This window comes from Serpula lacrymans, assembly GCF_000218685.1.
Source record: "Serpula lacrymans var. lacrymans S7.9 unplaced genomic scaffold SERLAscaffold_3, whole genome shotgun sequence".
Classification (NCBI taxonomy): domain Eukaryota; kingdom Fungi; phylum Basidiomycota; class Agaricomycetes; order Boletales; family Serpulaceae; genus Serpula; species Serpula lacrymans.
The window spans coordinates 1272170-1299788 of NW_006763292.1; the positions used below are offsets into that span (position 1 = coordinate 1272170).

General features: G+C 42.4%; 8 protein-coding genes across 8 annotated transcripts; 4 read left to right on the forward strand and 4 right to left on the reverse strand.

Moving 5' to 3' along the window:
• Nucleotides 1-905: 905 nt before the first annotated feature.
• SERLADRAFT_339383 (uncharacterized protein) lies at nt 906-1190 on the forward strand (the record flags this gene model as incomplete). Its single annotated transcript, XM_007314487.1, has 1 exon — nt 906-1190. A coding segment is annotated over one exon (285 nt), but the record flags the coding sequence as incomplete, so codon positions are not given.
• A 549-nt stretch (nt 1191-1739) lies between these two features.
• SERLADRAFT_405925 (uncharacterized protein) lies at nt 1740-2489 on the forward strand (the record flags this gene model as incomplete). The annotated part of the gene is made up of 3 exons (XM_007314488.1): nt 1740-1914; nt 2239-2303; nt 2358-2489. 3 exons carry the CDS (start codon nt 1740-1742, stop codon nt 2487-2489), a joined length of 372 nt encoding a protein of 123 aa, XP_007314550.1.
• Nucleotides 2490-8397: 5908 nt separating this feature from the next.
• On the reverse strand, nt 8398-10022 carry SERLADRAFT_405926 (uncharacterized protein; the record flags this gene model as incomplete). The annotated part of the gene is made up of 8 exons (XM_007314489.1): nt 8398-8529; nt 8556-8669; nt 8725-8765; nt 8819-9091; nt 9149-9330; nt 9359-9386; nt 9608-9821; nt 9882-10022. 8 exons carry the CDS (start codon nt 10020-10022, stop codon nt 8398-8400), a joined length of 1125 nt encoding a protein of 374 aa, XP_007314551.1.
• Nucleotides 10023-14535: 4513 nt separating this feature from the next.
• SERLADRAFT_405927 (uncharacterized protein) lies at nt 14536-14955 on the forward strand (the record flags this gene model as incomplete). The annotated part of the gene is made up of 1 exon (XM_007314490.1): nt 14536-14955. One exon carries the CDS (start codon nt 14536-14538, stop codon nt 14953-14955), a length of 420 nt encoding a protein of 139 aa, XP_007314552.1.
• A 527-nt stretch (nt 14956-15482) lies between these two features.
• SERLADRAFT_434263 (uncharacterized protein) lies at nt 15483-17188 on the reverse strand (the record flags this gene model as incomplete). Its single annotated transcript, XM_007314491.1, has 6 exons — nt 15483-15654; nt 15708-15873; nt 15931-16347; nt 16399-16498; nt 16604-16753; nt 16805-17188. 6 exons carry the CDS (start codon nt 17186-17188, stop codon nt 15483-15485), a joined length of 1389 nt encoding a protein of 462 aa, XP_007314553.1.
• Nucleotides 17189-17547: 359 nt separating this feature from the next.
• Nucleotides 17548-17889, reverse strand: SERLADRAFT_434264 (uncharacterized protein; the record flags this gene model as incomplete). Its single annotated transcript, XM_007314492.1, has 1 exon — nt 17548-17889. The coding sequence occupies one exon, from the start codon at nt 17887-17889 to the stop codon at nt 17548-17550; it is 342 nt and encodes a 113-aa protein (XP_007314554.1).
• A 253-nt stretch (nt 17890-18142) lies between these two features.
• SERLADRAFT_458740 (uncharacterized protein) lies at nt 18143-19610 on the reverse strand (the record flags this gene model as incomplete). Its single annotated transcript, XM_007314493.1, has 4 exons — nt 18143-18438; nt 18558-18902; nt 18954-19249; nt 19334-19610. The coding sequence occupies 3 exons, from the start codon at nt 19545-19547 to the stop codon at nt 18786-18788; spliced, it is 627 nt and encodes a 208-aa protein (XP_007314555.1).
• Nucleotides 19611-19726: 116 nt separating this feature from the next.
• Nucleotides 19727-21642, forward strand: SERLADRAFT_458743 (uncharacterized protein; the record flags this gene model as incomplete). The annotated part of the gene is made up of 4 exons (XM_007314494.1): nt 19727-19938; nt 19989-20312; nt 20377-21076; nt 21135-21642. 4 exons carry the CDS (start codon nt 19743-19745, stop codon nt 21469-21471), a joined length of 1557 nt encoding a protein of 518 aa, XP_007314556.1.
• Nucleotides 21643-27619: the final 5977 nt, after the last annotated feature.

Below are 27619 nucleotides of genomic sequence, written 5' to 3' on the forward strand. Positions count from 1 at the left end.
GTGTACCTATGTAGGTTTAATTATAAACTAATTCATAAGCCTGGGACTTGAATGGGGAAAGCGGACACTTTGTCTAGAAAAGAGGATCATGCCAATGGCATCAAAGGTGACAACAAAGGTGTCACCCTGATAGATCAATCCAGGGTTGCCAATGTTCAAATTGGGTAGGATTCCGAACTTCTAGAAGTCTTCAGGAAAGACATCTCCTCAGAAGAGAAGGCACACCTTGATGGCAATTTACATTATTTATGGGAAAGCGGGCTCTTCCATTACAAAGACAAAATCTATGTGCCTGAGTCCGCAAGGATCAAGGCAATAGATAGACATCACAACACTCCAGTGGCTGGGCACCCTGGGTAGCAATAAATCATGGAGTTGATCTCCAGAAATTACATGTGGCCTGGCATGGTCAAAGACATACAGGAATACATAAAATCCTATCTAAGATGTGCCATGGCAAAGAACTCGCATCAACCGCCGGCCAGAGAACTTATGCCAAATCTGATACCAGCTAGTCCCTGGCAGGATATATCGTTTGACTTTATGATGGATCTGCCTGAATCACAAGGGTATGATTTAGTAATGGTGGTAGTAGATCACTTCTCCAAAGAAGTGGTATTTATTCCCACCAATAAAGCAATTACAGCTGCTGGTATGGCAGACTTATCTAAGGATTTTGTATGGTCTACCCATGGGTTACCGGAAACAGTTATCTCTGACAGGGGACCCCAATTTGCTAGCAAATTTACGAAAGAGTTATGTCAAATGCTAGACATCAAACCTAAATTATCAACGGTGTTCCATCCGCAGACCGATGGAAAAATGGAGAGGCTCAATCAGGAATTGAAGCAATACCTCCGTATATTTATTAATGACAGACAGACAGATTGGGCCAAGTAGCTTAGATAGCCCAGTTCTCTTATAATATTAAACAGTCGTCAGCTACAAAAAAGGCACCATTAGAGGTTACGAGATTGTACCTGCCCAGAATGGGTGTAGAACCCGGTAAAAGCAAGAATGAGGCTGCAGGGAACATGGCTAAGGACATGAAATCTGCCTTAGACAAAACACGCAAGGTATTATTCAAAACTGCAGAGCAGATGAAAGACAGGGCAGAGTGTAGACGCTCCAAGGCTCCTGATTACAAGGTCAGCGACCTGGTCTGGTTAGATACTGACCACCTACAATTGAAAGATTGGCAGTCTAGAAAACTAACCAAAAAGTGGATTCGTCTTTACCGGACTTTCTTCACAGATTATTGGTGAGCACCATGTCCATTCTAGACTTGTTTTCTACTAAATCCATACAAGTGCACATTATGTCCTTGCCTATACATCGTGCAGCATTAGTCAACAGAGATGCTCCTCACATGTGTCCTGTTGGATGCGGAAAGTCATTTGCAACAGCTCATGCTGTGAATGCCCATCTTGGCTCTGCAAACAAATGTTTATGGTACTGCAAAGGGAAGCTACGAGCACTCACTATCCCACAGTCAGAAAAAGATCTTGAAGAAGCTAGTGGATTAGACATGTTGATAGATGATGATAGGGAGGAGGAGACAACTGGAGACGTACTATAGGAGCTGCAAAAAGACCTATTTTTCTTTGTTCCCATCCAGCCTCCTGATATTATAGAAAATGAGCAGAACATAGCAGGCCCATCCCTTCATCCAAACTCATTTGTCTTAGATGATAATGAGGATAAATGTATAGAGGTGAAATATCCCACTACTGGCAAGTATGGATGAGACTTTACATCAGAGGTGGAGAAGGGAATTTTTTAGGGCAGGTGGAGGTGGAGATGGAGGTGGAGATAGAGGTGAAGACATAGAAATGGGTGAAAATCCAGATCCCAAGTTCTTTCCCTTTGCCTCAGAGATGGATTGGAGGGTAGCCTGCTGGGCAATTGAAGATGGTATAGGGCATCAGTCATTTGATTGACTGCTGGGTATTCCAGGTGTCAGTGATTTCACAATTTCTCTGTACTTTGCTCATACTTTTTCCCAGGTCAAGGAGAAACTTGGCTTGTCATATCATAATATACATGCATTACATAAAATTGTCGACCACAACATACCAGCCAGGGCTGAATGGAAATTAACCATGATCTTTTTCACGGATACTCCTGACAACACACACCTAATCCAGTACCGTGATGTACTGTCAGCTATCAGAACTCTCCTGGGAAATCCAGTTCATGCTGAAAATATAGTCTATCATATCAAAAATGTTTTTACAGATGCAAGTAGAGATTCAAGGATATACCATGAGATGTGGACAAGGAAATGGTGGCATGCTATCCAGGTGAGCATAGCCTGTGTGAATCTTTTACATTAACTTATACAATCTTTGGAATAGGCTCATCTACTATCTAGGGTAGCCTTGGTGCCTGTTATCATTGCAACAGACAAAACCCAGCTCACGCAATTCTTCAACTCTAAATCAGCTTATCCTGTAATCTCATGTTGGGAAACATACCCAGAGCCATAAGACGCAAGCCAAGCCAACATGCTTGCATTCTCACAGGATATCTGTCAGTCAATAAAGTTAGGGGATCTCAGCTTACAGCAAAGGCAAAGTCATTAAGAGTTCAGCGTCTATTCCATGAGTCTTTGAGGGTCATACTAGAACCTTTAAAGAAGGCTGGCATTGAAGGGATGGACATTACTGGGGGTGATGGGGCTGTCAGGAGAGTTCATCCTGTTTTGGCTTGCTATGTCACAGATTATCCAGAACAATGTCTAGTGACATGTACAAGGTACGGCACCTGTCCCAAATTCAAAAGGCCTGCTTCTGAGCTTTCAAAATCTACTCCCGGAGAGCCACGTACACAGAACTGGACAGAAGAAGTCATTCAGAACACTAGAGCTAATACAGATTCCTTCAATCAATTTCAAGAGAGATGCACGGATAATAATGTCTCCAGTGGTGTTTACGAGCCATTCTGGTGTAACTTCTCTCTGTTACAATTTACATACCAGCACCTATTTACGCTTCACTTTTGTACTTCTACTTTTATTTTCCAAGTCACATGACCAGTCATGTGACCATTTACTTTACTTTACATTTTCGGACTTTTCATAAGTCACATGACCAGTCATGTGACACATTACCTGACCAGTGTCTAGACTCATCATGTGACCAGTCACATGCTAAATATCGGACTTTAAACTATATTTACAACTGTACAGTACCTCATGTATTTTAGTATATATACAGGAGCAATACATGGGGAAGGACTCAGCGAGTCCTCCTGTTGTCTAGCACAACTAACTCACTGTAGCCTAAGGGGTAACCACTCCCCATCATCTTCTTTATAGTGTGTTCCTGTGTGCGCCAGAGTAAATAAATCTTGGTTGTTACACTCTCATTGCAACATTCATTTATCTGTTTCCCCCAAAATTCTCCATCAACTATACCAAGGCATCTTTAAGCATATGGTGAACTGGTGCAAGGACCTTATGGATCCCAAGGAGCTTGACCACCACATTTCCTCCCTTCCTGCTTGCTATGGTGTTCGTCATTTCAAAAATGGAATTTCTGCATTAGGCCAGATTGGTGGAAAGGAAAGAAGGGATATGGCCCGCATATTGCTTTGATATTTGATTGGAAAGATTCTAAGAAGCACTATACTTGCATACCGACCCCTCTTGGACTTCATCCAGATAGCACAGTATCCCACTCATGACAACACCACTCTGGGCTACCTTTCAGATGCTTTGGACAATTTCCACAAACACAAAGATATATTGGTATGGCTTAACATAAGAAAACACTTAAACATTCCAAAATTCCACTCTCTCCTCCATTACCACCAGTTTATTACATGGTTTGGAACCACCAAAAATTACAACACTGAGATATTTGAGCACTTCCATATCGGCTTTGCAAAAGAAGGTTGGAGGGCTTCTAATAAAAGAAATGAAGCACCATAAATGGTGACATAGCTTCTGCGTTGTGAAAAGGTGGTTGCTTTCCAGAGCTATCTGAAAATGACCATGGATAATGAAAAATATGAATTCCCTCACTCCAAATTCCAAGGCCAAAGGCTTGTCATAGCAAAATACCTTAATAAATGTCAGCAAAGCATTTTGGACGTCATGGAGAAGCATCAGTGTCCTGGATTTGAATCAGCACTCAAAGTCTTCTTTAACAGTAAACTAACTCACCCAAATACATGTTGTGAAACCAGATTACTACCCCTTCTATTTCAAAACCTCAATATCTTCCATGGCTTCAAATTTTGTTTAGATAGCCTAAGCAACAATGTTGACCTGGAGAATGACCAGGTAGATTCTGTCAAAGCCAGGCCAAGTGGAAAAAACAATCTATTGCCACAGTTTGACACAGTGGTTGTGATGAGTTTTCCTGATTGTGAGGCTACAGGCATAAAAGGTAATGTTTCTCTTACCCTATGACCACAAGCACATCTAATACTAATGACTGTATTCAAGGAACAAGAATTGGGAGATTGAGAGTAATATTTAAACTACCTGAAACACTATACAATTTCCATGCATCCCCCAATAATTGGCCAAAATATCATTTGGCATATGTAGAGTGGTATAGCAACCTCAAATCCACAGCTGAAAAGGACCACTTAATGTACTCTATTAATAAGGTACCTCTAAACACTGAAGGTTTTCCTCCAGGACAAATCATCCCTTTATCCAGTATTAGACAGGTTTGTCAACTTATCCCTACTTTTGGTGGTTTGCACGATACATGTTCTTATCATTGGACTCATAGTAATGTTCTGGATGTTTGTCACAAATTTTATCTTAATAACTTTAGTAGCAAATATGCATATCAAACATTATGGTAGTCATATATAGCATTTTAAATTTTGCATCTATAATACTATTATTGCTTTTGTTGCTCCTGTTGCTCTTATTGCTCATATAACACTATGGTCGCTATAATCATACTATAGTTGCTCTTATAGTGCTATAAGTGCTATAGGTGCTATAATAGGCTTCATTTGCACATATATACAAACCCCTCTGCTATATAGCAAAAGGCTTTTTTTTCCTGATGTATTGCCTTATAATCTTGTTGGTATAGCATGTCTGATGTCTCCATCAAGAGATTGTTTCCTCAGGCTATTATTTTTACGTCAGTTACATCATGTATGCTTGTTGTTGTAAGCCTATATTAACAAGCAGCATCCATACTCTTAGAAGCAGGCTTGCAGGTATGGCCAATTCAATCACTGTATGTTACTGTAATTAGGCCCGACTTGAATATTTGCTATTGTTATTTCCACCCATACTTGCTTATTTCACCCTAATGATATGCACAATCCCCCACACAAGAAAGATAACACCACTGCTCTAACTGCAACTTTGGTATGTGTGATCTTGTCATAAAACACCTCTCATATCCAGCCTTATGCCAACCCCATATCTAGCCTACCAAGACCACCAGTCTCATGCCAATCTCATGTTTAATCTATTAACACAACTATAGATTGTAAGTTCCAGATATATCTCACCTTATCACTCAAACTTAGACAAAGCTAACTATCAGACAATACAACCATACTTGCTAATCATAGAATACATTTATGATGTACTTTTATTATTCCACCATGAATAGCGGAGATTACAAGACTCTAGCAGGACAAAGCTGGTTGATAATTCTATCAGCCTTATTTGTATGCTTATCAATACATAGCAATGTGATATAACTTTCAGAATTCCATAAACATTGCCAGAGCATATATAGGTGATGCACTTTTCACCATGGATAATCACATTGTTGCAAAAATCACTTTTACCATATGAGGCCTATTTGCAATCTTTTGTAGCTTTTTATACATTTTTTTACTCTGACACAGCCAAATTGGGGCAGATCAGAAATTTGTCAGGCCAGAAAAGATGCAAAAGGCTGCAAATAGGCCTAATATAGTAAAAGTGATTTTTGCAACAATCCATGTCCAAATAATGCCTTATCAGATTTTCACCAATTCCTGAAGTTCGAGTAAATATCAACCTGGTGTGTTGATCATGTGATCCCTTGGTATTCTACTTGTAGTGTAAATACTTTCCAACATAGCAGGTGAAGTGGTTATGTATAAACCTCTGTTTAATGAATAAACACTAAAGTAGAATGTCAATAGATATCTAACTTGAAAACACATTGCTGTAATGTCTCACCTCAGTACTGTAATAACAGACTGAGGTGTCAAGTGCTTGAACAACGAGAAAATACACATTGCGGAAATATCTGAAGATGGAAAAGGAAGGAGTTTCCCGCAGTTACAAATTCGTAAGTAATGTAAGTGTTTCTAGGCGAAGGCTCAACTTCTATGAGCATTGTCTAATGCTCCAACACCCTCCCTTAAGCTGAGCTGAGTCCTATCATGTTACAGAATCATTGAAATTTTGGTTTGGCCAGCGCTTTCATTAACGTGTCAGCAGGCATCTTGTTGGTAGGTCAGTATTTGAAGGATAGGATGGATTCTTCAACTAGTTGGCGGATGAAGTGGAATTGTACGTTGATGTGCTTCAAACGGGTGTGGTATACATTATTTGAGGTGAGTGCAATGGCACTTTGATTGTCTGCATAGACTATTGTTGGCTTTAGCGGTTTTGTGCCTTCTATATTGCCTAGTATCCCTCTCAACCATATTGCTTCTTTGCTCGCATAGGTAAGCCTGATATATTCAGCTTCTGTGCTGGAGAGAGCAACTATTGATTGCTTCTTGGCACTCCAGGAGATTGTACTGCCATTATACGTGAAGATGTATCAACTGATTGATCTCCTATGGGGCTGTGATGCCCAGTCACTGTCCAAGAATCCTATTAGGCCCTTGTTTTCTCCTCCTAAGGTGAGTGTTGTTTCCTTTGATCCTTTTACATATCTTAGGATTTTTTTTACAGCTTCCCAATGGACTTTGGCAGGGTTATGTGAGAATTGTGATACCACTGATACAGCAAATGATATATCTGGCCTTGTACCGGGTGCCAGATACATCAGCTTTCCAATAGCTTCTTGGTACAGTACATTCACCATTTGTTGTATTTGTTCAGTTGATTTCGGGCACTGATCAATTAATAGTATAATTCCAGGTTCCATTGGTGCTGATGCACTCTTGCAGTTCTGCATTTCAAACACTTTGAGGATCAAATTGGTGTACGCTTGTTGACCTAACTTTAAGATGTGTTCCTTTTGGCTTCTGGTTATTTCAAATCCTACTAACCAGTGGATTTTGCCTAGATCCAATATCTCGTGCTATCTGTAACAACCAAGAGTTAGTTACTCTGGCGCACACAGGAACACACTATAAAGAGAATGAAGAGGGAGTGGTTACCCTTTAAGATGCAGAGAGTTAGTTGGTATACAACAGGAGGACTTGCTGAGGAGTCTCCTGGATCTATTGGGGTATATATACTACTACAGGGTTATTTGTACATATGTACTTTACAGTTGATAGTGACAGTGTCTGATGATGTCATGGGGCCTAGCCCGCATGGCCAGCTCCACTGGGTGAGAGAGTTGTGTCTATAATAAGAAGAAAGGCAATGCGGCGCGAGAAAGAGGAGTTTGGACAAAAAGGGGAAGTGCCGCGTGGCACCATGTGTGAAAGCTAAAGTACAAGGTTAAAGCGGAGAATAAAAGTAAAGGGAAAGTCCAAAAATTGTGTTATTGTAACACTATCGTTGTAGATTGTTCTTGAAGCCTTCTATAGCTTTTAGACAGTTTGATGTGACTGTTATATTGTCTACTGACACTCCCACAACTATTTCAGATGCATTGCAGTGCCTCACAAAAACAGCGTGATTGTATTCCGATCTTGTAAATCCCTTGGAGTCAAACATTTTGGTGAGTCTTTTGTACCATTGAACTCCTGCCTGTTTTAATCCATAGATACCCTTGTTCAATTTGCAGACCATTTCCTTTTGATCTGGTTTTAGGTACCCTGGCGGAGGTCTCATATAGACACATCAGGAAAAATGGGGGTAGCTATATAGAGCAAATATAGAGCTATACTTGCTTATAGGTGCTTATAAAGTTGTCATAACTGTCAGACCTGTTATAGAACCTCTGGCATTTATAAAGCCACATATAGGCTCTTATAGATGACCAAAAGCTGTTATAGCTGTTATAGATGCTGGGGATCTTTTTTGACTTTTAGAGTCAAGCCAACTAATTATAGCTTTTGCCTAGGTTTTATAGTCTTTATAGAAAAATAGCTGTAATACAAGTCTTATAGCTTCCACCTTGTTTTATATGTACCTATACATTGGATCAATTATTTGGACATTTATTGCATTATAACTTCAAGGGTAATGCAAAAAATGCATAATATCAAAAGCAATATCAAAAATTCACAATATCTTTAAAAGAATCAAACAATCTAGACTATGAATAGACTTTACTATTAACAGAGTACTTATGCTACCATAGTTTCCTCTAAAGCATCAAAGTCAATCCCAAAATCTTTGCCTTGAGGTTTTTGATTAAGATATTGAAGATTGGCTGATTGTCTGTATATATATTTCACATTAGTGTAGGTTTGCACTTCCTGATCATAGCAGAAGATGAAGATACACTAGCCATTGCTGTGCTTGATGTGCAACTGGAAGGTTGAATGGAAAGAGCTGCAGATAGCAAACAAGATGGTGTGCTAGTGCTTTCACCAATATTACCAACTTGTTGTGTGTCCTATATACATATGTGAAGATGTTAACTTTTATTGAGAGTAGATAGATATACTCACTTTTCTGCCTTGCATCTGGGAATGATTGCCATCCTCCTCCTCTATACTCGTTATATAAAAGACAACCTTGATATACAAGATAAAGGAATCATACCTTCTTGTTCACTATCCCCTCTAACAGTGTTCCTAAACTCTTCTGTATCTGTATTGTCATTGTCATCCCCACCCCCGTCTTCATCTTCATTATCTATAGGCCTCCAGGATCTAGGTTGAGTTGCAGGTGGAGTCTGGACCATGTTACTATCATTCTCTTCTTCCTGGTCATCTACTACCTCCCTCCTATACCTACCCTTCTGGGAGGGTGGCAGTGGGGCATCCTCCCCCTCATCCTCTTCCTCAAGAGTATCAGCAGTATGTTTCAGGATTTCTAAATAGCATCAGTAGAATATATAATATTTTATGGGAGATTTAAAAAAACAAATACCTTGACACTGTCTCTCCAGAAATGTCTTTTGAGCTGCTTTGCTGGCAGCCCTAGTTTGAGCTTTCCCAACTTCCTTAAGCCTCTCATACTCTCCAGCATCTATTGTAATCTTACCCTTTTGATATTTGGTTTTACTAGAAGCAGATTTTTTAGCCATGAGTAGTATAAGGAGGATGATGAACCTGCAATACACGGGGAGGATTAAATCACCACACGTCAAATTTTGGCGTGGGAGCATCTGAAAGTATACTAACTTCACAAAGAAAAAACATGCAAAAAGCTAAGCTATTCAAACTACATTGTCTGCCCATCCATTTCTATTCTTTTCCCATGAAGAGAACTCTTTGTCAGTATGGAAAACAAAAGATGCTCTCTTGCCTTGGTATTGCAGATTGAAGTGTGTAATATCACAAGATCTGAAGATGGCAAAGTCATCTTGCCTTAATTCCAAGACCAGACCTGTTTCAACCATGATAAGGGCTCCACCTTGGAAATTACCAATAAGAAGGACAAGACAGAAGTCCTTGTCTTTGCTATCTCGATGACCTTTGGTAGAGACATTGAGGTTAATCACCAGTGAAAGGAAGGGGAATATTGGAGACAAATTGATGCCAGGCAAAATTGACGTAACTTCAGCCAATAGCTTATACTCCTCAGGCAGCTGCAGCTCAATCTTTTGGATAGAGTGATTATTAGATTAGATACCACAATAATGTACTATATTCAAGCTTACCACATCATGGATCCAATGGAATAGGTCTGCAAAGACAACTTTGATAGTCTGGTAAATAGTGCCATGATCTTTGATTTCCTTGGACAGGTAAGGGATCATCTGGGAATAGTTGGTACGACGTCCATCTTCCCTCTCTAACATGAGAGGTGAAATCTCAGTTGGAGCATCATCTCCCTAGTTTTTAGAATGGCTTTTCTGCTCTTGGTCAAATAGGGGGGAAGGAACGGAAAGATATGGCAAAGATACTGTTGGGATGCCTTATTGGCAAACTTCCACGTCATGCTATCATCACCTATCAATCACTTTTAGACTTTATTCAGATAGCACAATACCCAACACGTGATGATACCACCTTGGGCTACCTTGCCCAATCTCTCAATATTTTTCACCAACACAAAGATATCCTTATTCATCTTGGAGTCAGGGACCATTTCAACATACCTAAATTTCATTCCCTCTTACACTACCAGGAGTTTATCACATGGTTTGGCACCACCGACAACTACAATACAGAGATGTTTGAAAGATTTCATATAGACTTTGCTAAAGATGGATGGAGGGCCTCTAATAAGAGGAATGAAGCTCCTCAAATGATCACCTGGCTGCTGCGTAGGGAAAAAATATTTGCTTTTGAGAGTTATCTTAAAATGAGCATGGAAAAAGATGATGAAGATGTTTTCCTTTGTGCCAAGTCTCAGGATCGTCATATTATTATTGCAAAAAATCCAAGCACATCCCAACAATCACTTATATCTATCATGGAGAAGCACTCCTGCCCAGGCTTTGAGGACATACTCAAAATCTATCCTAATTCAAAATTACAGCAGCCCCATTCCAGAGCACAAACAAGGCCTTATCCTCTTCTATTTCATAACCTTGATGTTTTCCACTCATTCAAATTCTCCCTTGAAACTCTTGGAAACAATGTGGACTTGTTTGATGACCAAATAAATGCTGTAAAGGCAAAACCCTCAGGCGTTGGTGGACAGCATCCTAGGTTTGATACTATTATAGTGATGAACTCCAATGACTGTGAATCAACAGGTTTGACAGGTAAGTTTTATAATATAAAGCTCTATCTACTATCTGTTTAAAAGTTATACCAGGCACAAGGATTGGACGTCTCAGAGTGATCTTCAAGTTACCTACAACTTTATATGGCACACATAGTGCCCCTTCTAACTGGCCCAGAGATCATTTGGCTTATGTTGAATGGTTTAATCATCTAAGGCCAACAGCTGAAGACAACCATATGATGTACTCTGTCACCAAATCTGGGCCTAATGCATCTGGCTACCTGCCTGGTGATATTATACCCCTTTCTGCAATTAGATGTAACAACCAAGAGTTAGTTACTCTGGCGCACACAAGAACACACTATAAAGGTAGTGATGGGGGAGTGGTTACCCCTTAAGCTGCAGAGAGTTTGTTGGTAAACAACAGGAGGACTTGCTAAGGAGTCTCCTGGATCTATTGGGGTATATATACTAATACAGAGTGTTTGTACTTATGTACTGTACAGTTGATAAAGTCAGTGGCTGATGATATCATGGAGCCTAGCCCGCATGACCAGCTCCACTGTGTGAGAGAGTTGTATCTAAAATAAGAAGAAGGCAATGCGGCACGAGAAAGAGGAGTTTGAACAAAAGGGGAAGTGCCGCGTGGCACCATGTGTGGAAGCTAAAGTATACAAGGTTAAAGTGGAGAATGAAAATGAAGGAAAGGTCCGAAAATTGTGTTATCGTAACATTAGACAGGTTTGTCATTTGATTCCAATCTTTGGGGGAAATAGAGATACTTGTCCACTCAATTGGACTCACAGTAATATTTTGGATGTTTGCACAAAATTTTATCTCAAACAATTTTAGTAGTAAATACACTTATTAGACACTGTGGTAAATTCAAATTATGAATATTATTATTTTGTTTTTAGCTAAATCTTGTGCTATAAAGGCTATAATTGCATTGATAGGGCTATAGTGACTATAAAAATATTAGTATACTATTGTTGGACACCGGATGCAACCAGTAAGAGATATGCACTTGGGCCTCCAGAGGCTCAACGATCACTGTACAGGTAGCTAGAAAATTGTCAGATGTAGAATATAGTATAGAGAATATAATTGTGAAAGAATTTAGTGAATAGCTTATCTGTAGCAACAACAACAGACCTGACACTATGCTCTTGAACTCCAGAAGTGTGAATTTTGAGGGAAAGATGGCCAGATTTGACCAGATCTCGTGCTGGGAATATTGCAATATCTTTCTAGAAAATGTCAATAGGTAGGCCCCTACAATGCCAGATACTTACTGAGCTGATTGGGGCCTCAAAGCGTCTGGAGAAATGAAAACAATGATGGAGTTGTGACTAGGTGACCGAAACAGGCAATCACACACCAAGATAATCAATCAAGGACCACTAGCTCCGCTTCGGTACATACCGCACATACCACCAGCGTCAGGACTTGGTGTGAACTGGCAGAATTTGACTTGTAAGCTCCGCCTGATTTGGTCTGTGAGTGCCACTGTGACCCAGTGTGACCAGAAATTGCAGAACCATTCCAAAACATGCGTTGTCTTTTCGGTTTTGTTCTGCCGCTCCAATGCTTCAAGTTCTTGCTTATTTTTCTACATAGGCAGCTAGAAAACTAAAAAATATATCTACTGGTCAAGTTCTGACAGTCTAAAGCTCAATGACTGGTGAGTTATTCAACTTCTCCCCAGACCAATTGCACCTATTGTCCAACGATAGTAGTGCTATAATTGCATTTATAGGGCTATGGTTGCTATGAAAGCATCCATATATACATGTGGTGGCTATATAGCAAAAGGGTTTTTCCTGATATATCCTTGTCGAGTTTTGCATTTAGATATGCCCCTTTTATATCTACCTGATGTATGTTCCAGCCTTCTGCACAGGCATGTGCGAGGATTGTGCAATGAGACATCAGTCTTGCAACTGCTGAGTAGGTTTCAAGGTAGTCGATGCCATATTTTTGGCCATTTCCATTTGCGACTAATTGTGCTTTATATTTTAGGATTTCTCCTTTAGCGCCTCTTTTTATTTGTGTTACAAAGTGTGATCGAATTATGTTTGCGCCTTTTGGTGGTGTCACGAGGTCCCAGGTGTGCAGATGCCGTTTTGCTGTGGCAAATCATGAACTGTTGCTTCGCGGATGGTTCCCTTTTCTCTTAGGTGTGTAGCAAATTCTTCACTCATGTATTCTCCGCCCCAATCAGACCTTAGCTTCTTTATTTTAGCTCCATCCTTTTGGTTGAGGATCCATGTTCTGAATCTGGTAAATGCTGATAGTGCTTGGTTGGTGAATATGGGATTCTCTGGAATAGTCATTGGTAAACATCATCATGTAACATTTTCCTGTGATATCCTCGACGCTTGCTGGTCCCCATAGGTCCGAATGGATCTGTTTGCCATAAAACGTGGCTTGTATAAACAATTCCTTAGGGAATTGTTTGCAATCTGCTTTTGCCTTTGCGCATGCATCTCAAAATGTCTCATCTGTAGTGAAGTCTAATTTTATGCCGGTTACTAGAGATGATGCAATGAGATGCTTTATGGCTCTGGTTGATATGTTGCCCACTGCTCTGTGAGCTTGCCAGATTTATTGGCTATAATAGGAATTCTATAGCTATCATAGCAGCTATAGAAACATACCCAGCTATATAGCAAAATGGTTTTTCCTGATGTGGTCCAGAGTCAACAATCTGATGGTGGCGGTATTGGCTTGTATTTGTTCTTTTTCATTGTTGTCAACTGGTACATCTTGTAGCTGATATATCCCTTTTTTTGCAGGTACAATTGCAATAACTCAGCATTTTGGGTTTGGTGAAATTATGTGACAAGAACGGCCTTCAATGTGTATGCTATATCTGGCCCTATCCATTCTGTTTGCAGATATGAGAATGGTGGACATCTCTGGTACATACAGTGCATCTTTTGTGAGTATCTTAGATTTTCTTACTCCGTTTGGAAGTGATACTGTCATATCCCCGTGGCCTATTGCTTGTAGTGGGGGTTCACCTGCTGTATGAATAGGTTCTGGGGTGATTTGTGGGAAGGTAACAAACATGTTTCTAAATGGGGAGAAGTGTTGACTTGCACCAGAGTCTATGATAGCCGGGCATAGGATACATTTTCTTTTATAATGTTCGACAAGGTTGACACTTTGAAAGCATACATGGAGTCATCTGAGTTGTCTTCAGCAGAGGCTTTTGCAGCCGTTTTGCAATGATTATTTTGGTGAGTTTTCTTTTTATCATTGTTCTTGTCTGCTGACTTCTCGTTTTTGTTCTGGCCCTTCCTCTTCCCTAGGTTTTTTACAGTCGCGAGAAATATGTCTGTTACCCCCATAGTTGTTCTTTTTTGACTTTTTATCATTTTTGTCTGAGGGTTTGTCCTTGACCTTGGCCATTAGGGCAGCCTCTTCCTCAACTCATTTTTCAACTGCATAGTGATTAGCCTCGTCCAGTACGTAGAATAACAAAAGGTGTACTATTAAAGTGCTAGAGCTACTACAATGTCTGCAGCACAAATGGCCACCATAACTAAAGTACAGTTCTCTCGCATTTTGTTGGAATTTACTAACTTGTACTTGACAGAAACTTTGTTCTTCACAGGTGCTGGTTGATGAACATGACCGGCCACCCCCTCGGATTTCTGCCTATAGACAAAGGGCAGGAACATAATATCAAGGATACAAAGGTTACATTTGGAACTCGTGGCCTAAATGCATCTTGGGCTCTTATGAAGAAAACTTCCCCAGCCATTCCCACACTCAGAGCTGTGCGCAAGCATACAGAACTTCAAATTCGGACGCTTCGACGAGGCCTACACCACTCTGACCCACTCAAGGAGAAGGATATTGAGATTCTGCATAATGCATACATTGCCTCAAATATTCACACATATCAGGATGGACGAGAGGTGAAGACTAAAGCAGATGGGACTATGGATGTTGTGACGAAAGGATCTCTCAACATACTCACAAAAGGGACATTGGCAAGATGGTGGAATAATAGAAGTTATGTTCGGGCACCACAGGAGATATGGTAGGGTAGTGACAAATGTACTATAACGAATGCCAGAACGTATTACCTGACCCACGGAGGATGGAGGAAGTCCATGAGTGTATTGTCTGTCTGTAGCATGGGAGGGTGAACAACTCGAGGCTTGAGGTAAGCGGTACTGAGAGATATACCAGAATGTATTACCTGACCCACGGAGGATGGAGGAAGTCCATGGGTGTATCGTCTGTCTGTAGCATGGGAGGGTGAACAACTCGAGGCTTGAGGTAAGCGGTACTGAGAGATATACCAGAATGTATTACCTGACCCACGGAGGATGGAGGAAGTCCATGGGTGTATCGTCTGTTGGTAGCATGGGAGGGTGAACAACTTGAGGCTCAAGGTAAGCAATACTGAGAGATGCCAGAACGTATTACCTGACCCACGGAGGATAAAGTGAGTCCTTAGTATATCATCTCAAGGGGAGCGGCACTCTTGAACAAGAGGATAAAATATAAATGTATATAATCACTTGTTCTATATACAGTACTATAGTCCAAGGTATTGCACCTCCTGCTAGCCCTTGTAGGTCTCCGTATTGGGCTGAAAAGAACTGGCAAAAAATGAGGGAGTGAAAGGCAAAAACAACGGCACAGCAGTGGAGGATGAAAGTGTTAAGGTCCAGGTGGCATACAAAGTTTGAGTTGCGTCTAGGGGGACTGAGGGTGTGTTGACATTTACTTGGAACCTTACAAGAAAGAGTATCAGTGGTATCAGCCGGTAAGTGAAGAAATAACTTACTCTGAGGTACCAGGCAGTGGTACATTTTCTTTACCACTTGCGCTGGAATTGCGGACTCGGTGTGAGCTTCGTTTCTGCACTTTCAGCTCCCTTCCTATAGCCTTATTCTCCTCCTTCACGGCCTCCCTTGCAAGCTTCTTTGCTTGGCGTTTCTCGACTTTGGCCCCTTCATGAGACTCTCACACTTTGTCATCCAACTGCCTCACCAAGTCCAGAACCTCACCACCATATACATCAACTAATGACCATGAGGCCCCGAGAGATCCGCGAAGATCATTGATCATTTTCCACGAACGATTAGAGGCTATTGATTTTAGAGTGAGATCGGGGAGAAGGGCGAGGCCAGTAAATGAGCAGTGGGGATAGTCACGCTGGCGGATTGTCACACGCCAATGGTCCAGAGCATCCTTGATGGTTTGGAGATGTTGGCCTGTGCGTTGAGTGAGTGGGGAATTCTGATCAGCGGTTTTCATCACACGCTTGCCCATTGCATTCTGTTCATGGGTAGGTGTGTCTTCCTGCTCCTCATCGCTAGTTTCGGAGGATGTGTGAGCAGGACTGAGTAGAGGTAAAATAATATTGGAGGGCATAAGGCCCGTCGCAGTTCTGTCGCAGTTGTCACAGCAGACGCCGGTAGGTGCTAGGTTCAAACATCAGAATCTCACGCTGCCACAGAAAATGTGCAACCTACATGTACGGCCGGGTGGATTATTGTAAAATGCATCTGCAATATCACGCCGACAACCTGTGGTTTCAATCCAGGCTCGAAGAGGCTCTTCTATTTTCTTGTGCTACGTTGGATCTTTCTCTATTCCAATCTCGTGGTCTGAGTCTTCAAGCTCATATTCTGACTCTAAGTTCTCTTCTCCAGTTCTGCCTTTCTTTTTTTTACTAACGCATTGAAGCACTGACGCTTCAACCATCATTATAGCACGTCCTTGAAGACTGAAGTTGCGGACAGCTCGGCCTGCTCTTTGGAGCCATACTGACAGTGATGATGGGACTCCAAATTGGATCACCAACTTGACATCTGGTATGTTGAATCCCTGTTTAATTATTAGACAAAGCAAGCTTATTAAATTGCTTTGAATGCTAACCATGCCACCTATTTTGGTCACAAACATGACCCTTATTTTTCCTTCACAAAAGTCACGCAAGACAGTTTTCCTGGTGCGTGGCGAGCGCCTGGCATTCAAATAACTGATTTGACTCTTTAGTTGGTCAGATACAATTCCGTGGAGTCTCCGAAAGCCAGCCTGGGACTGACTAACAGTGTTAACAAAGATGAGTGCCCGTGGTATTTCATTGGCAGCCTGTGCATCTTTGACAATGAAATCAAGGGCCGAATAGTCTGTGGAGCCAGCAATGATGCAAAGCTCCTGCGTTACATTAGGTCGGTTGTTTCCCAAGTTCAAATGAAAGGATTTTGATGCACTAATGTGCAGTGTTTTTTGAACCTCGGCCAAGACGGCAGGGGACATTGTAGCTGACGTTGCATATATAGGTGTGCCTAGAGGCACAAATGAATGGAGCCTATCTAATTTAGCATACACTGGCCAAAAGTCACCTCCCCACTGTGAGATACAGTGGGCTTCGTCAACTATGTATCCAAGTACACATTTCTGAAAATCAGGTGAGCACAACAATGCATTGAATTGGGGGTTTTCAATTGTCAATTCTGGTGATGCTAACAATATTTGATATTTAAGGTCCTCGAGCTCCTACACATGCCAACGAGTTTAAAGCAACATAGAGACTCGAGAAATAGACTTACCTTGTGTAAGTCTTGTTTATATGTGTCTCCATTTACTGCAACTGACTGTATGCCCCATGCACAAAACTAATCGGCCTGTTCCTCTTCTATAGTTTTCAACGGCGATATAACGACTGTCACGCCATACTTCTGTATGAAGGATGGCATGACATAAGCCAAAGTCTTTCCAGATCCTGTGCCAGCAATAATGGTGCAGTCGAGTCCCAAAGTAAAGGCCTCAGCGGCGTCCACTTGCCATGAATAGGGGGTGCGGCCATTGCATTGTTGGCGGACAAAATTTCGAAGTGATTCTTGTAAGTCTGCTTCTTGGCCTGCCGCTTCAGCTTTCTGACGAGCCTCTACAAGGTTGGTATAGGATTTCTTTTTGATGGCTTCATGGGATAAATATTCTGTAGGGACAGTGACCATTTAATGAAGCATGGAAAGTGACGAATAATTGAATGATCATTGAATATGGGACTCGTCAATATTTTCTGATTTCTGTACTACTAAGCATAATTACATCATGATAATCTTAGTCTAAAAGCGGCAATCGTTGCCTAAAAGAGTCGAGTGTCTGTGACACTGTGACTCGATGCACTCGTCCTAAGACGAAAGTCTCCAGACGTTTTGGGAGCGCGGCTTATCCCGCGCCTTCCCAAAACGTCTGGTTCGAGACTACGACTATCCCCAAACGACCATGTTTTCGCATACACGCAACTACGCGGGAAAAAAACAAACACTGTCCCATTAACCCGAAAGACTTTCCTCACGACAATCAACAAAGCCCTCCAAGCCGGAGGTCAACAGAAAATGTCGGGACACAGTATACGCATTGGAGCTACACTCGAATATTTATTGAGAGGGGTACCATTTGACGTTATGAAAGTGAAAGGACATACATGCAAGCTATCCCCGAAACCCACACCGCACTAATACGTTATACCCTGAACCTACCACCGGTCAGATAAACAATTGGTACGTACATTACTATCGTGGACTCCTACCATTTGGGACATCAGCATCTCTGCTTGCGTCGCCCACCTGAACTCCTACATCTCAGGGTATCGCAGGTCGCTGACATCCCTTATCCTTAGATTTCTATATACATTGACGGGCCACCATAGCGGGGAAAGCCGCCTTCGGGCTTTCGCCCAAACTCATATCCGCACAATAAAATTTTAGTACTTCACGAACTCTTTCCTCCTGATATCTCTTTAATCATTTACACTGTATATATCCCACTTTCGAACTGCAACAGTAAAAGACAGGATATATGGATATATACATGTTAACATCCGGTAGAGATTCAGAATTCCATACAATTACACTTGTTGATCTGGCTCTTCGTTGTCATCGTTAACTCTGAGTACTTTGACCCACTCTCGATAATTAAAGTTGCCCTGGCGGTCAGTAAATGGTCCTTTAAGAAACTTGTCGATCTAAGGAGGGTCATTCGAAAATGTCTCAGGTATCGAGCAGCAGAAGCGCACCTCATGCTGATCCATTCTCTCGCCTGCTTCGCTTAGCCACTTTCTCAATTCTTCCACTTTGACCATCCCAGTATCCCCTTCGTCAAAAGACTCAAAAGCCTCTATTAACTCTGCTTCTGGGTCAAACTCGAAGAGACGCTCGCTCATCATAGTAAGGAACATCGTGAAATTGATTCCTCGATCAGAAGCAACGGATTCATCATATGAGGAGATGACCGACAGCGCCTTTCCATGTCCCCCCGTGCCTGGGCGAGCTCTAAGGAGTGCATCCATCATCGTCTTCGAGGGTGTGATACCTGCGATGGAGCAAAGGCAAAGGCGTTATCAAACTATAACGGGTTCACATGCCCACAAGAATGCTAATAAATGGTTACACCCACCAAGACTAGTGAATATTTCCCGTAAATCCTGGTCGTTGACCCACCCATCCTTGTCATGGTCGATCAGTTGAAATGCTTCTTTGAATTGCTGTATTTGTGGTGCTTGAAAGAGTGAAAAGACACCCGACGGCTCACGACGCGCACGCGACTTTTGCGATTTGGAGAACTTCTGGGGTGTTACATTCGGAGAGAGGTAATCTGGATAACAGGACATTGCAGAGTCAACTTGAGCGAACTTGTCCCCTGATTAGGAGATGAACACTGAGCGAGAACCGGCATCTAGTCGCGCTGAAATTCAAACCCTAATTCTGGAGCTGATGTGAATCACGTGGCTAATGTTATCTTTGAAAAACTTCGTTGAACAAGATCGCGTGTAATAATCTAAGGTCTTTCGTGTTCGAGTTAAACGATGTCTAAACGCTCAGCCGCCGAAAACTCAGTTGTATCTAGCGAGGGGCAAGCGTTTCAGAAAGCATCGGCCAGTGGCTCGAAACGCGATAATGTCGCAAATAATGAGATGGGTGAGTTCGAGGATGCTTGGGAGGATGAGATCGAAGGCGATGAGGAAGTAGTAGACGGAGGTGCAAGCGAGGGTGGAGAGGATGGTATGTATCATCATCTTTTGAACATAATTGAGTAATATCTGGTTTTCTAGGAATGGACGTTGACGAGGTGTTACCCGCGATCGAAGAATCAGACGAGCAACCATCTGCACCTGATGTATTCATCCCAGGGACGCACATGCTCGGAAACGACGAGATTTTAGAACCAGATGACTCCGTATACGTTATGCGGCACTCGATGAATGTTAATTGGCCGTGTCTCTCCTTTGATGTTTTACGAGACAGCCTAGGAGATGAGCGGCAGCGATACCCGGCCACGGCTTACTTGGTCAGTGGTACGCAAGCTGATTTGGCCAATAAGAACGAGCTTGCGGTTTATAAAATGAGTTCATTGCATCGAACACAAACGGACGGAGGTAGGCCGATGTCGATTCTTATTGTATCGCTAATCAAAACATTTACAACTTCTTATTCATGAAGACGAATCTCATTCTGAAGACAACGATCAAGACGACGACAATCTCGATGAAGATGCCATCCTGGAATACAGATCAGTTCCTCACATCGGAGGTGTCAATCGCGTCCGAGCGCAGCCTCTACCTCCCTCGCATCCCCTTCTTCCAGTATCTCAGCCTTATTATGCCGCTACCTGGGCCGACACTGGAAAAGTACATATATGGGACATCAGACCGCTCATCGAGTCACTGGATGTCCCAGGTTACTCACTTGACAAGTCAAGAAGTGGAAAACCAGCATTTACGATAAATTTGCATGGATGCGTAGAAGGTTTTGCAATGGACTGGGCATCGTCTGGCGAAGCCAACCCATCGTCTCTACGGCTCCTCACCGGAGACATACACTCGAAAATTTATCTGACAACATCCACACCGTCTGGGTTCAATGCTCTTTCTCAGCCTTTCACATCGCACACGTCGAGTATCGAGGATCTCCAATGGAGTCCATCAGAGCCTACCGTCTTTGCCTCTTGTTCTGCCGATTGTAGCGTGCAAATTTGGGACGTCCGGAGTAAAGGACGTCAGAGCGTGGCCGGTATTCAGCCTGCTCACGAGAGCGACGTTAATGTTATCAGTTGGAATAAAAACGCAGGTCATCTTCTTCTCAGCGGTGGTGATGAAGGTGGTATCAAGGTATGGGATTTACGGAGCATGCAGAAGAAGGGGTAAGTGTGCTACTTACAAAAATAGCATATTTGCTTATTGTCTCATTGCTTTATCTAGGACACCTTCTCCAGTGCCATTACCAGTGGCATCTTTCAACTGGCATCACGCGCCCATCACGTCTATTGAGTGGCATCCGATGGAGGACTCCGTCTTCGCTGCTTCTGGAGCAGACAATCAGGTAACACTTTGGGATCTCGGCGTAGAGCAAGATGACGATGAGTCTGGTGCGATGGACGATGTGCCTGAATGGGGACGCATGGTACCTCCTCAGTTACTCTTCGTACATCAAGGTCAAAAGGACGTCAAGGAGCTGCATTGGCATCCTCAGATTCCCGGAACAGTCATTAGTACCGCTCTGGATGGCTTCAATATATTCAAAACTATATCTGTTTGAGACCGGCAGATGTAGACGTACCTTTGGGTATACTACTCAACACCTAGAGTAGACAAAAGGATGCATTCACGAGATTTATAGCAAGAGTGTATTGCTGAAATTTCCATGTTACGGATGTTAGGAAGTAATTATCATGCAAGGAAACACTAAGATAAAGGAACAATTGGAACTGCGGCATCACGAAACAGTGGGCTCGCCATAACGGCACCCGCCATTTCTTGCGTAAGCTTCGCGTGCTTCCCGCAATGTTAGGGCTCGTACGGGAACTCTGTTTTTCTTGAAATCCCACTTTTTTTTTTCCAGCCACAATCTGCCGGAATGCCGTCGGAGAGACGGATAGGCATCCATCCCATAAGCCTATGAGTGAGTAGGTATCATACTTCCATCAACCTCATGTCTAGAGCAAAAAAATGCAGGGCCTCCAGCCCAACCCTAGTCCCAGTCCCTTCACCAAAACGACTGTGATGTTCTACCAGGATGAACCAAGACCTCCAGCCTGCTCAGAACATATCTACCGAGGTTGCAATGGCACAGGCGCCCAAGATAGTAGTAACAACAATGCAATTTGGACTGAAGCAGAGACATCGGCTCTTATCCAGTTCATTGACAAAACCGGATAAACCTGGTCTCTGCCGAAGCAGCCATTGTTCTCCATGGAGCATAGCCACCACTCCATAGAGTAACCATTGTACTCCTAGGAGTCATTATACTGTAGCGAGTAGCACCTCTGACTATAAGTAGTAGGGGGTTTAGTATAGGAATACCTCAGTCGTTTCTATAGCCTCTCGGGCAGCGGCTGAGGTATGTTACATTACATTTATTAGAGATCACCTTAAACTAACATCTATTGTAGTTTCACTTAGGTAAATAATAAAGTCGTTTCTATAGCCTCTCGGGCAGCGGCTGAGTTTCACTTAGGTTTATTATTCATCACCACCAACAGTGCAGAGGGCGGGGACAGTTTGAATTTCAAGCCTGGGTTCTGGCCTAAGGTTGTGTTACATTTAGTTCCTCTTCTTAGTAAGGGACCAGCAAAGACCACCACTTCCTGCAGTTCAAAGTGGGGCAGGGTACATTATCTAATCTATCAATCACTGATTGTCAACCTCAAGGTTTACAGCTTCGTACAAAATACAACTTAGTGAAGCCTATCACCAACTTGTCAGGCATTCCTTGGGACGATGAAGTGGGTCTTAATATACTTGACAAAGGAGAAACGGTCTGGAAGGAGCTCATTGTGGTATGATGATACATTTTGGCTTTATGACTGATAGCTAATCACTACACAGAAAAATCCGGTAGCAAAGAGCTTTCGGAAGAAGGGCTGGACCCATTTTTCCGCCATGCATGCCTTGTTGGGTGGAGTCCCAGCCAAGAGTTCCAATGTATTCCGTGTCCCCAAAGTCCCGAAGCATCCTAAGGCACCCAAAGCCCCCAAACTGCCGCCTTCCATCAATGTTCCCTCCAATCAGCCTAACACCACTGCCTCTGTAACGAATGCCAGCACCACCAGCCCCAAATCATCTGGCGGCGTAAAAAATTGGCTTGGTGGTGTCGAGTCTCCAACATCTATCCGTGCTTCCACCACCTCATCTGTAACAACTATCAGCAGCAAGCACTCTGCACGAGACACCGCACTCTTTGATGAAGACGCTGAGGATGGCGCTACCGTCATATCTCGCACCAAGAGTGCAGGCAACGGCAGCAGAGGCTCTAACAAGGCCCCACACAACACTGCTGCCAACACTCTTAGTGGGTTGAACGACCGGTTGGGGGAAATCATCCCCATCTTCAAGGACTTCAACTCAAAACTCAACATTAGCCTTGCTCCACCTGCCTCCCCAGTTATTGCCCCTTCTCAAACAGCTTCAATGGAAAACCACTCCACCACATCTACTATTGTGCCGCCTATTGGCACTACCTCACTCGCTCCTCCTACTGCAAGTGGTGCCTTACAAGGCAGCTTATCCATGCAGCTGGCCCATGCTCGTCGTTGTGCCGCTATCACATTCATGATGCAATATGATAAATATCTTGGAGTTGATGGCTCTGTCAAATTATTACATCTGTTTGAGCAAGATGTCATAGCCATGGACACGTACCTCAGTCTCCTTGAATCTGACGAACTTCACAAGGTGTATGTAAAGTCAAAGCTGGAGTAAGATAGACAATGTGGATGGAGTTTACCATACTGTATTGCTTACCAATGTTTTCCTTGTATCATTTATCGCATAGTACTGTGTCTTTAACAAATCTATGGCTTTGTTTTCATTAACTGAATTTGAATGGATTTTCAATGACAGATAACATTGTAAGGATACAAAAATGTGTAAACTAAAGTAGGCCCCTTCTACCTAGCTCCTGCTGATAATCAATCCACATAGCGTGAGCGATCTGATCACAGCAATTATTGGCCACAGTACGGTTTGCCTCCGTTGGTGGGGTGTGAGAAAGCTCACCGTTGTCAACCTCAGGAGTAGGGTTGAGGAGGTTGATGTCATTGGGAGCATTGATGTTGGAGGGATCATGGGTCTTGATGAAGTTGTGCAGCATACAGACAGCAGGTGGAACCTTGGCTTGGATGGACATGTCATACTCTATAGCGACCCTCAAAATACCAAATTGGCCCTTCAAATCACCAAATATTCGCTCCACAACATTCTGGGCAGATGCATGGGGTAGATTAAAATATTCCTCGGGATATTGAGGTCTAAAAAAATGAATTTAGTCTACTATAACATAGTAAATAGATACTTTACATTACCTGCAATTTCCCCGAGCATATTCGGCCAAATAATAGCGGACACCTCTGTAGGGGACCAGCAATTGGTTACATGAAGGAAATCCCGCATCAGCGAGATAGTAGCGATGATGAGGGATGTACAGGTAATAAGTCCAAGCGTCATGGAACAGGCTGGCATCTGCAACTGACCCCTCCCAGCCGCTAAGCACGTATATGAACTTCATATCAAAGTCACAGCACATCAAGCAGTTCTGGGTGACTGAACCCTTCCAATTGCAAGAGGCTGCACATTCTGCAGCAGAAGGACTGCAAACAACATGGGTGCCATCAATGGCACCAATGGCACCCGCAAAATGGCAAAGCTTTGGGTTATTGCTGATGGCAAATGGTGTAGGGGCATTGGCATCTGGTAGACGTACATATGCGTGTAGATATTAGGGTAAGTGAAAGCTTCAAGCATTCTCTTGAAGTATCTAGAGACTGTGTCATTTGAGCGCTGAACGTTCCGTCACACATGTGTACAGAAAAATGGCGAGTTGTTCTTCAATCAACATATGCTTTGAATCCGAGTATCCATTGGCCTGCAATAAATCTAACAACTTCGAGAAAACTTCCTGTCGCACCCCAAGCTCCACCTGATACAATCAGGATGCCCATCTATCAATTCCCTGACCCATCCATAGCCTGTCAGGACCAAGTTGTGGTATGGTCTTGGTTTGGGGCATTGCACTTGTTCTTCCACTATAGCCTGAGTAGCATGTGTGATTGATTCAATGACAATAGAAGCTAGTTTTGACATCTGTAAATGGGCCAAGTACATCCGGTGTTGGCTGGTGATTAGCTGGTGATTAGCTACAGTATTTAAACCATCCTGCCCCTCTGAATCATGAGTATCATTTCCTTCCGTACAAGTTGCAGGATTGGTGTCTGAGTTCATATAGGCGGTATAGCTGATAGCTGATGACATGGTGTCCTAGTAGTACTATCTTATCAACGGGTCGCGAAAAAGGCTGCGAAAGACGAATACAGAAGGTGCACAAAATGTGGGGGACTGCATAAGACAGATGGGTACCAAAAAACATCCAAGGTAGACTACAAATATCGAAGAAAATCCACAAGCATCAGTATATTCAATACAGTCACAGTATACCTAAAATAGTAAGTCAACAATGTGCTTGGCACCAGAGTTTTGCTCGTTTGGCCCATATACCCTCAGACAACAATACATATATGTCCTTTGTACGTTGCCAACAAACTCTCAATATCTCAAACATAGGTTCGTCTTCTGAACCATCTTTCTCTTCTGGAAGCATCTCATAACCTTCAGGTATAACATTGCCTGTTACAATATCATGAAGCATAGAGAAAAAAATGTTCCTGGTTAGAGTTTAGGAAAGGACTCATGTAAAAAGGAGTCTCAATTCCGTTGTGAAAAATGTTGCGTTGAATCTCTTCTGCTGGATCTGCACACGGTGATTCTTCATCAGCGGCCCTCGTAGCATTGTTGTGGTAGCCACATACAACAAGCGTTGCTTGTCCGATTAAATGCAAGTCCTGAGAGAACCATGAATATTTAATTAATTACATTCCTTATAACAACCAACACTTACCTTTGGACTTTTATTGTTGGTCTCAGTGCCAGCAATGGGATGTGAATTCCAATCAGCTTGAAAGTGCTGACAATTGTCGTTGAGGACATCTGTAAAGAGTGAATGGAGGAGCTATAACTTAATGTAAAAAAGCCAAAAACATGCAATGTATGTGCCCCATATGAAAGACGCCTGATTGGGCCCGTTCTTCATTACCATGTAGGTGGCAACTTGTACATTTTCCCCTCCACAATCTCCTTGAACATGAGAGGGGCACCCAAATTCTGTGATAGCACTCAAAAAAAGGTCAAGGACCATTGAAGCACAGTTATTTGTACTTGCCTTGAGCGCGACAACCTGAATTTTAACAATAATGTCATTTGGATGATTGGAAATAGATGTGACAACTTACAGTGCAACAGAACCCGTCCACCATGCCATGGATAATGTAGCCCCAGCGTATAAGTTGTGATGCCCATTGATGTGCCATAGGGCATTTGGGTGAGGGACTCAATATTTTTGGCATCAAATGATTTGTTGTTTTTGTAGTCAATGTCCTAGGCCGTCAACACAACGTAAACTGTGCCAAATTTGCCTACGTTGAATGCATAAGCCGTGGCTTTGGAGAAAATTGACAAGATAACAAAAGCTGAAATTGGGCTTTTGGCTCTTGAATTGCCTTGCCAAGGTATCCAAAGACACATCACTGATATTGGAATACTCGTGCTTGATATTGTGTTCTCGCATAACACGACGTAAGGTATTTTGATGGATTCCGAGCACGCCAGCGAGCTGCTTCAGCATTATTTTCCGGCTGCTACACAGTGCTTCCTTCACAAACATGATGCTGACGTCTGCATGTGGTCGTCCTGGTTGTCTTGTGGACTTCATGTTGACAAGTTATGGAATAAAAACATCACTACTATAATATGTGAGTCCTAATAAACAAGCACCAAACAACACTTGTATAAGCTTACCCATTCTGCACCCTTGAATCCAGGGAATGTAAAGCACGGACAATGTGACCTAGGAGTTTGGCACAATTGTGAAGCCAAATTTTACTGGTTCGATCTTGCATGAAGTTTTTGTCATTTTCTAGGACCTCGAGCAACGGCAAAGTGTCTGATTGTATGGACTGGATGTGGAATAAAGCTCAAAACACGTCAATATCATTGGAGCGAAGAATTCTAAGAGCATTTTGATAGATTTTGTTTAGGACATCGTAAGCATGTGCTAGATTTGACATGAGCAGCGGATCTAACGTTGTGGACACAGGTGGATAAGGATAACTTGAAGGGAGATTTGCTATCATATTGTGGTCCATCAGTGGTACACTACTCGGAACGCCAACAATATATTGATTCATACTCCGCTACTCTCAACATTGTTTACTTACTCCCATGACTTCCCCATTGCTGATTGTTTTGTATAAACATGAATGCTACTACTCTGATGCACCATAAAAAATACTATTCAACCAAAACTACTGGGAACTTTGTTTATATAGTAAGATTTTACTCTGAAACTTTATTAAGAACAAAGCTTGAAGGAAGTGTCTAGCCACTTGCTGAGAGCAATCAGGGACTGGAACTAGAGTCCAATGTGAGTAACTAGAGAATAGGAAGCATTGGACTCTGCAGTACTGTCCGAAGTTTTGTAAACAAAGGTTAACAAAGCAGCCACAAAGGCAAAATAATAGAGAACACAATCAATAGTGAATGATAGAAGAATAGATAGAGAAAGGAATGAAAATATATAGGTAGCACAAAGGTGCAGAATCACCAAAACTAACAAACTTATCATAATTTGTTTTGGG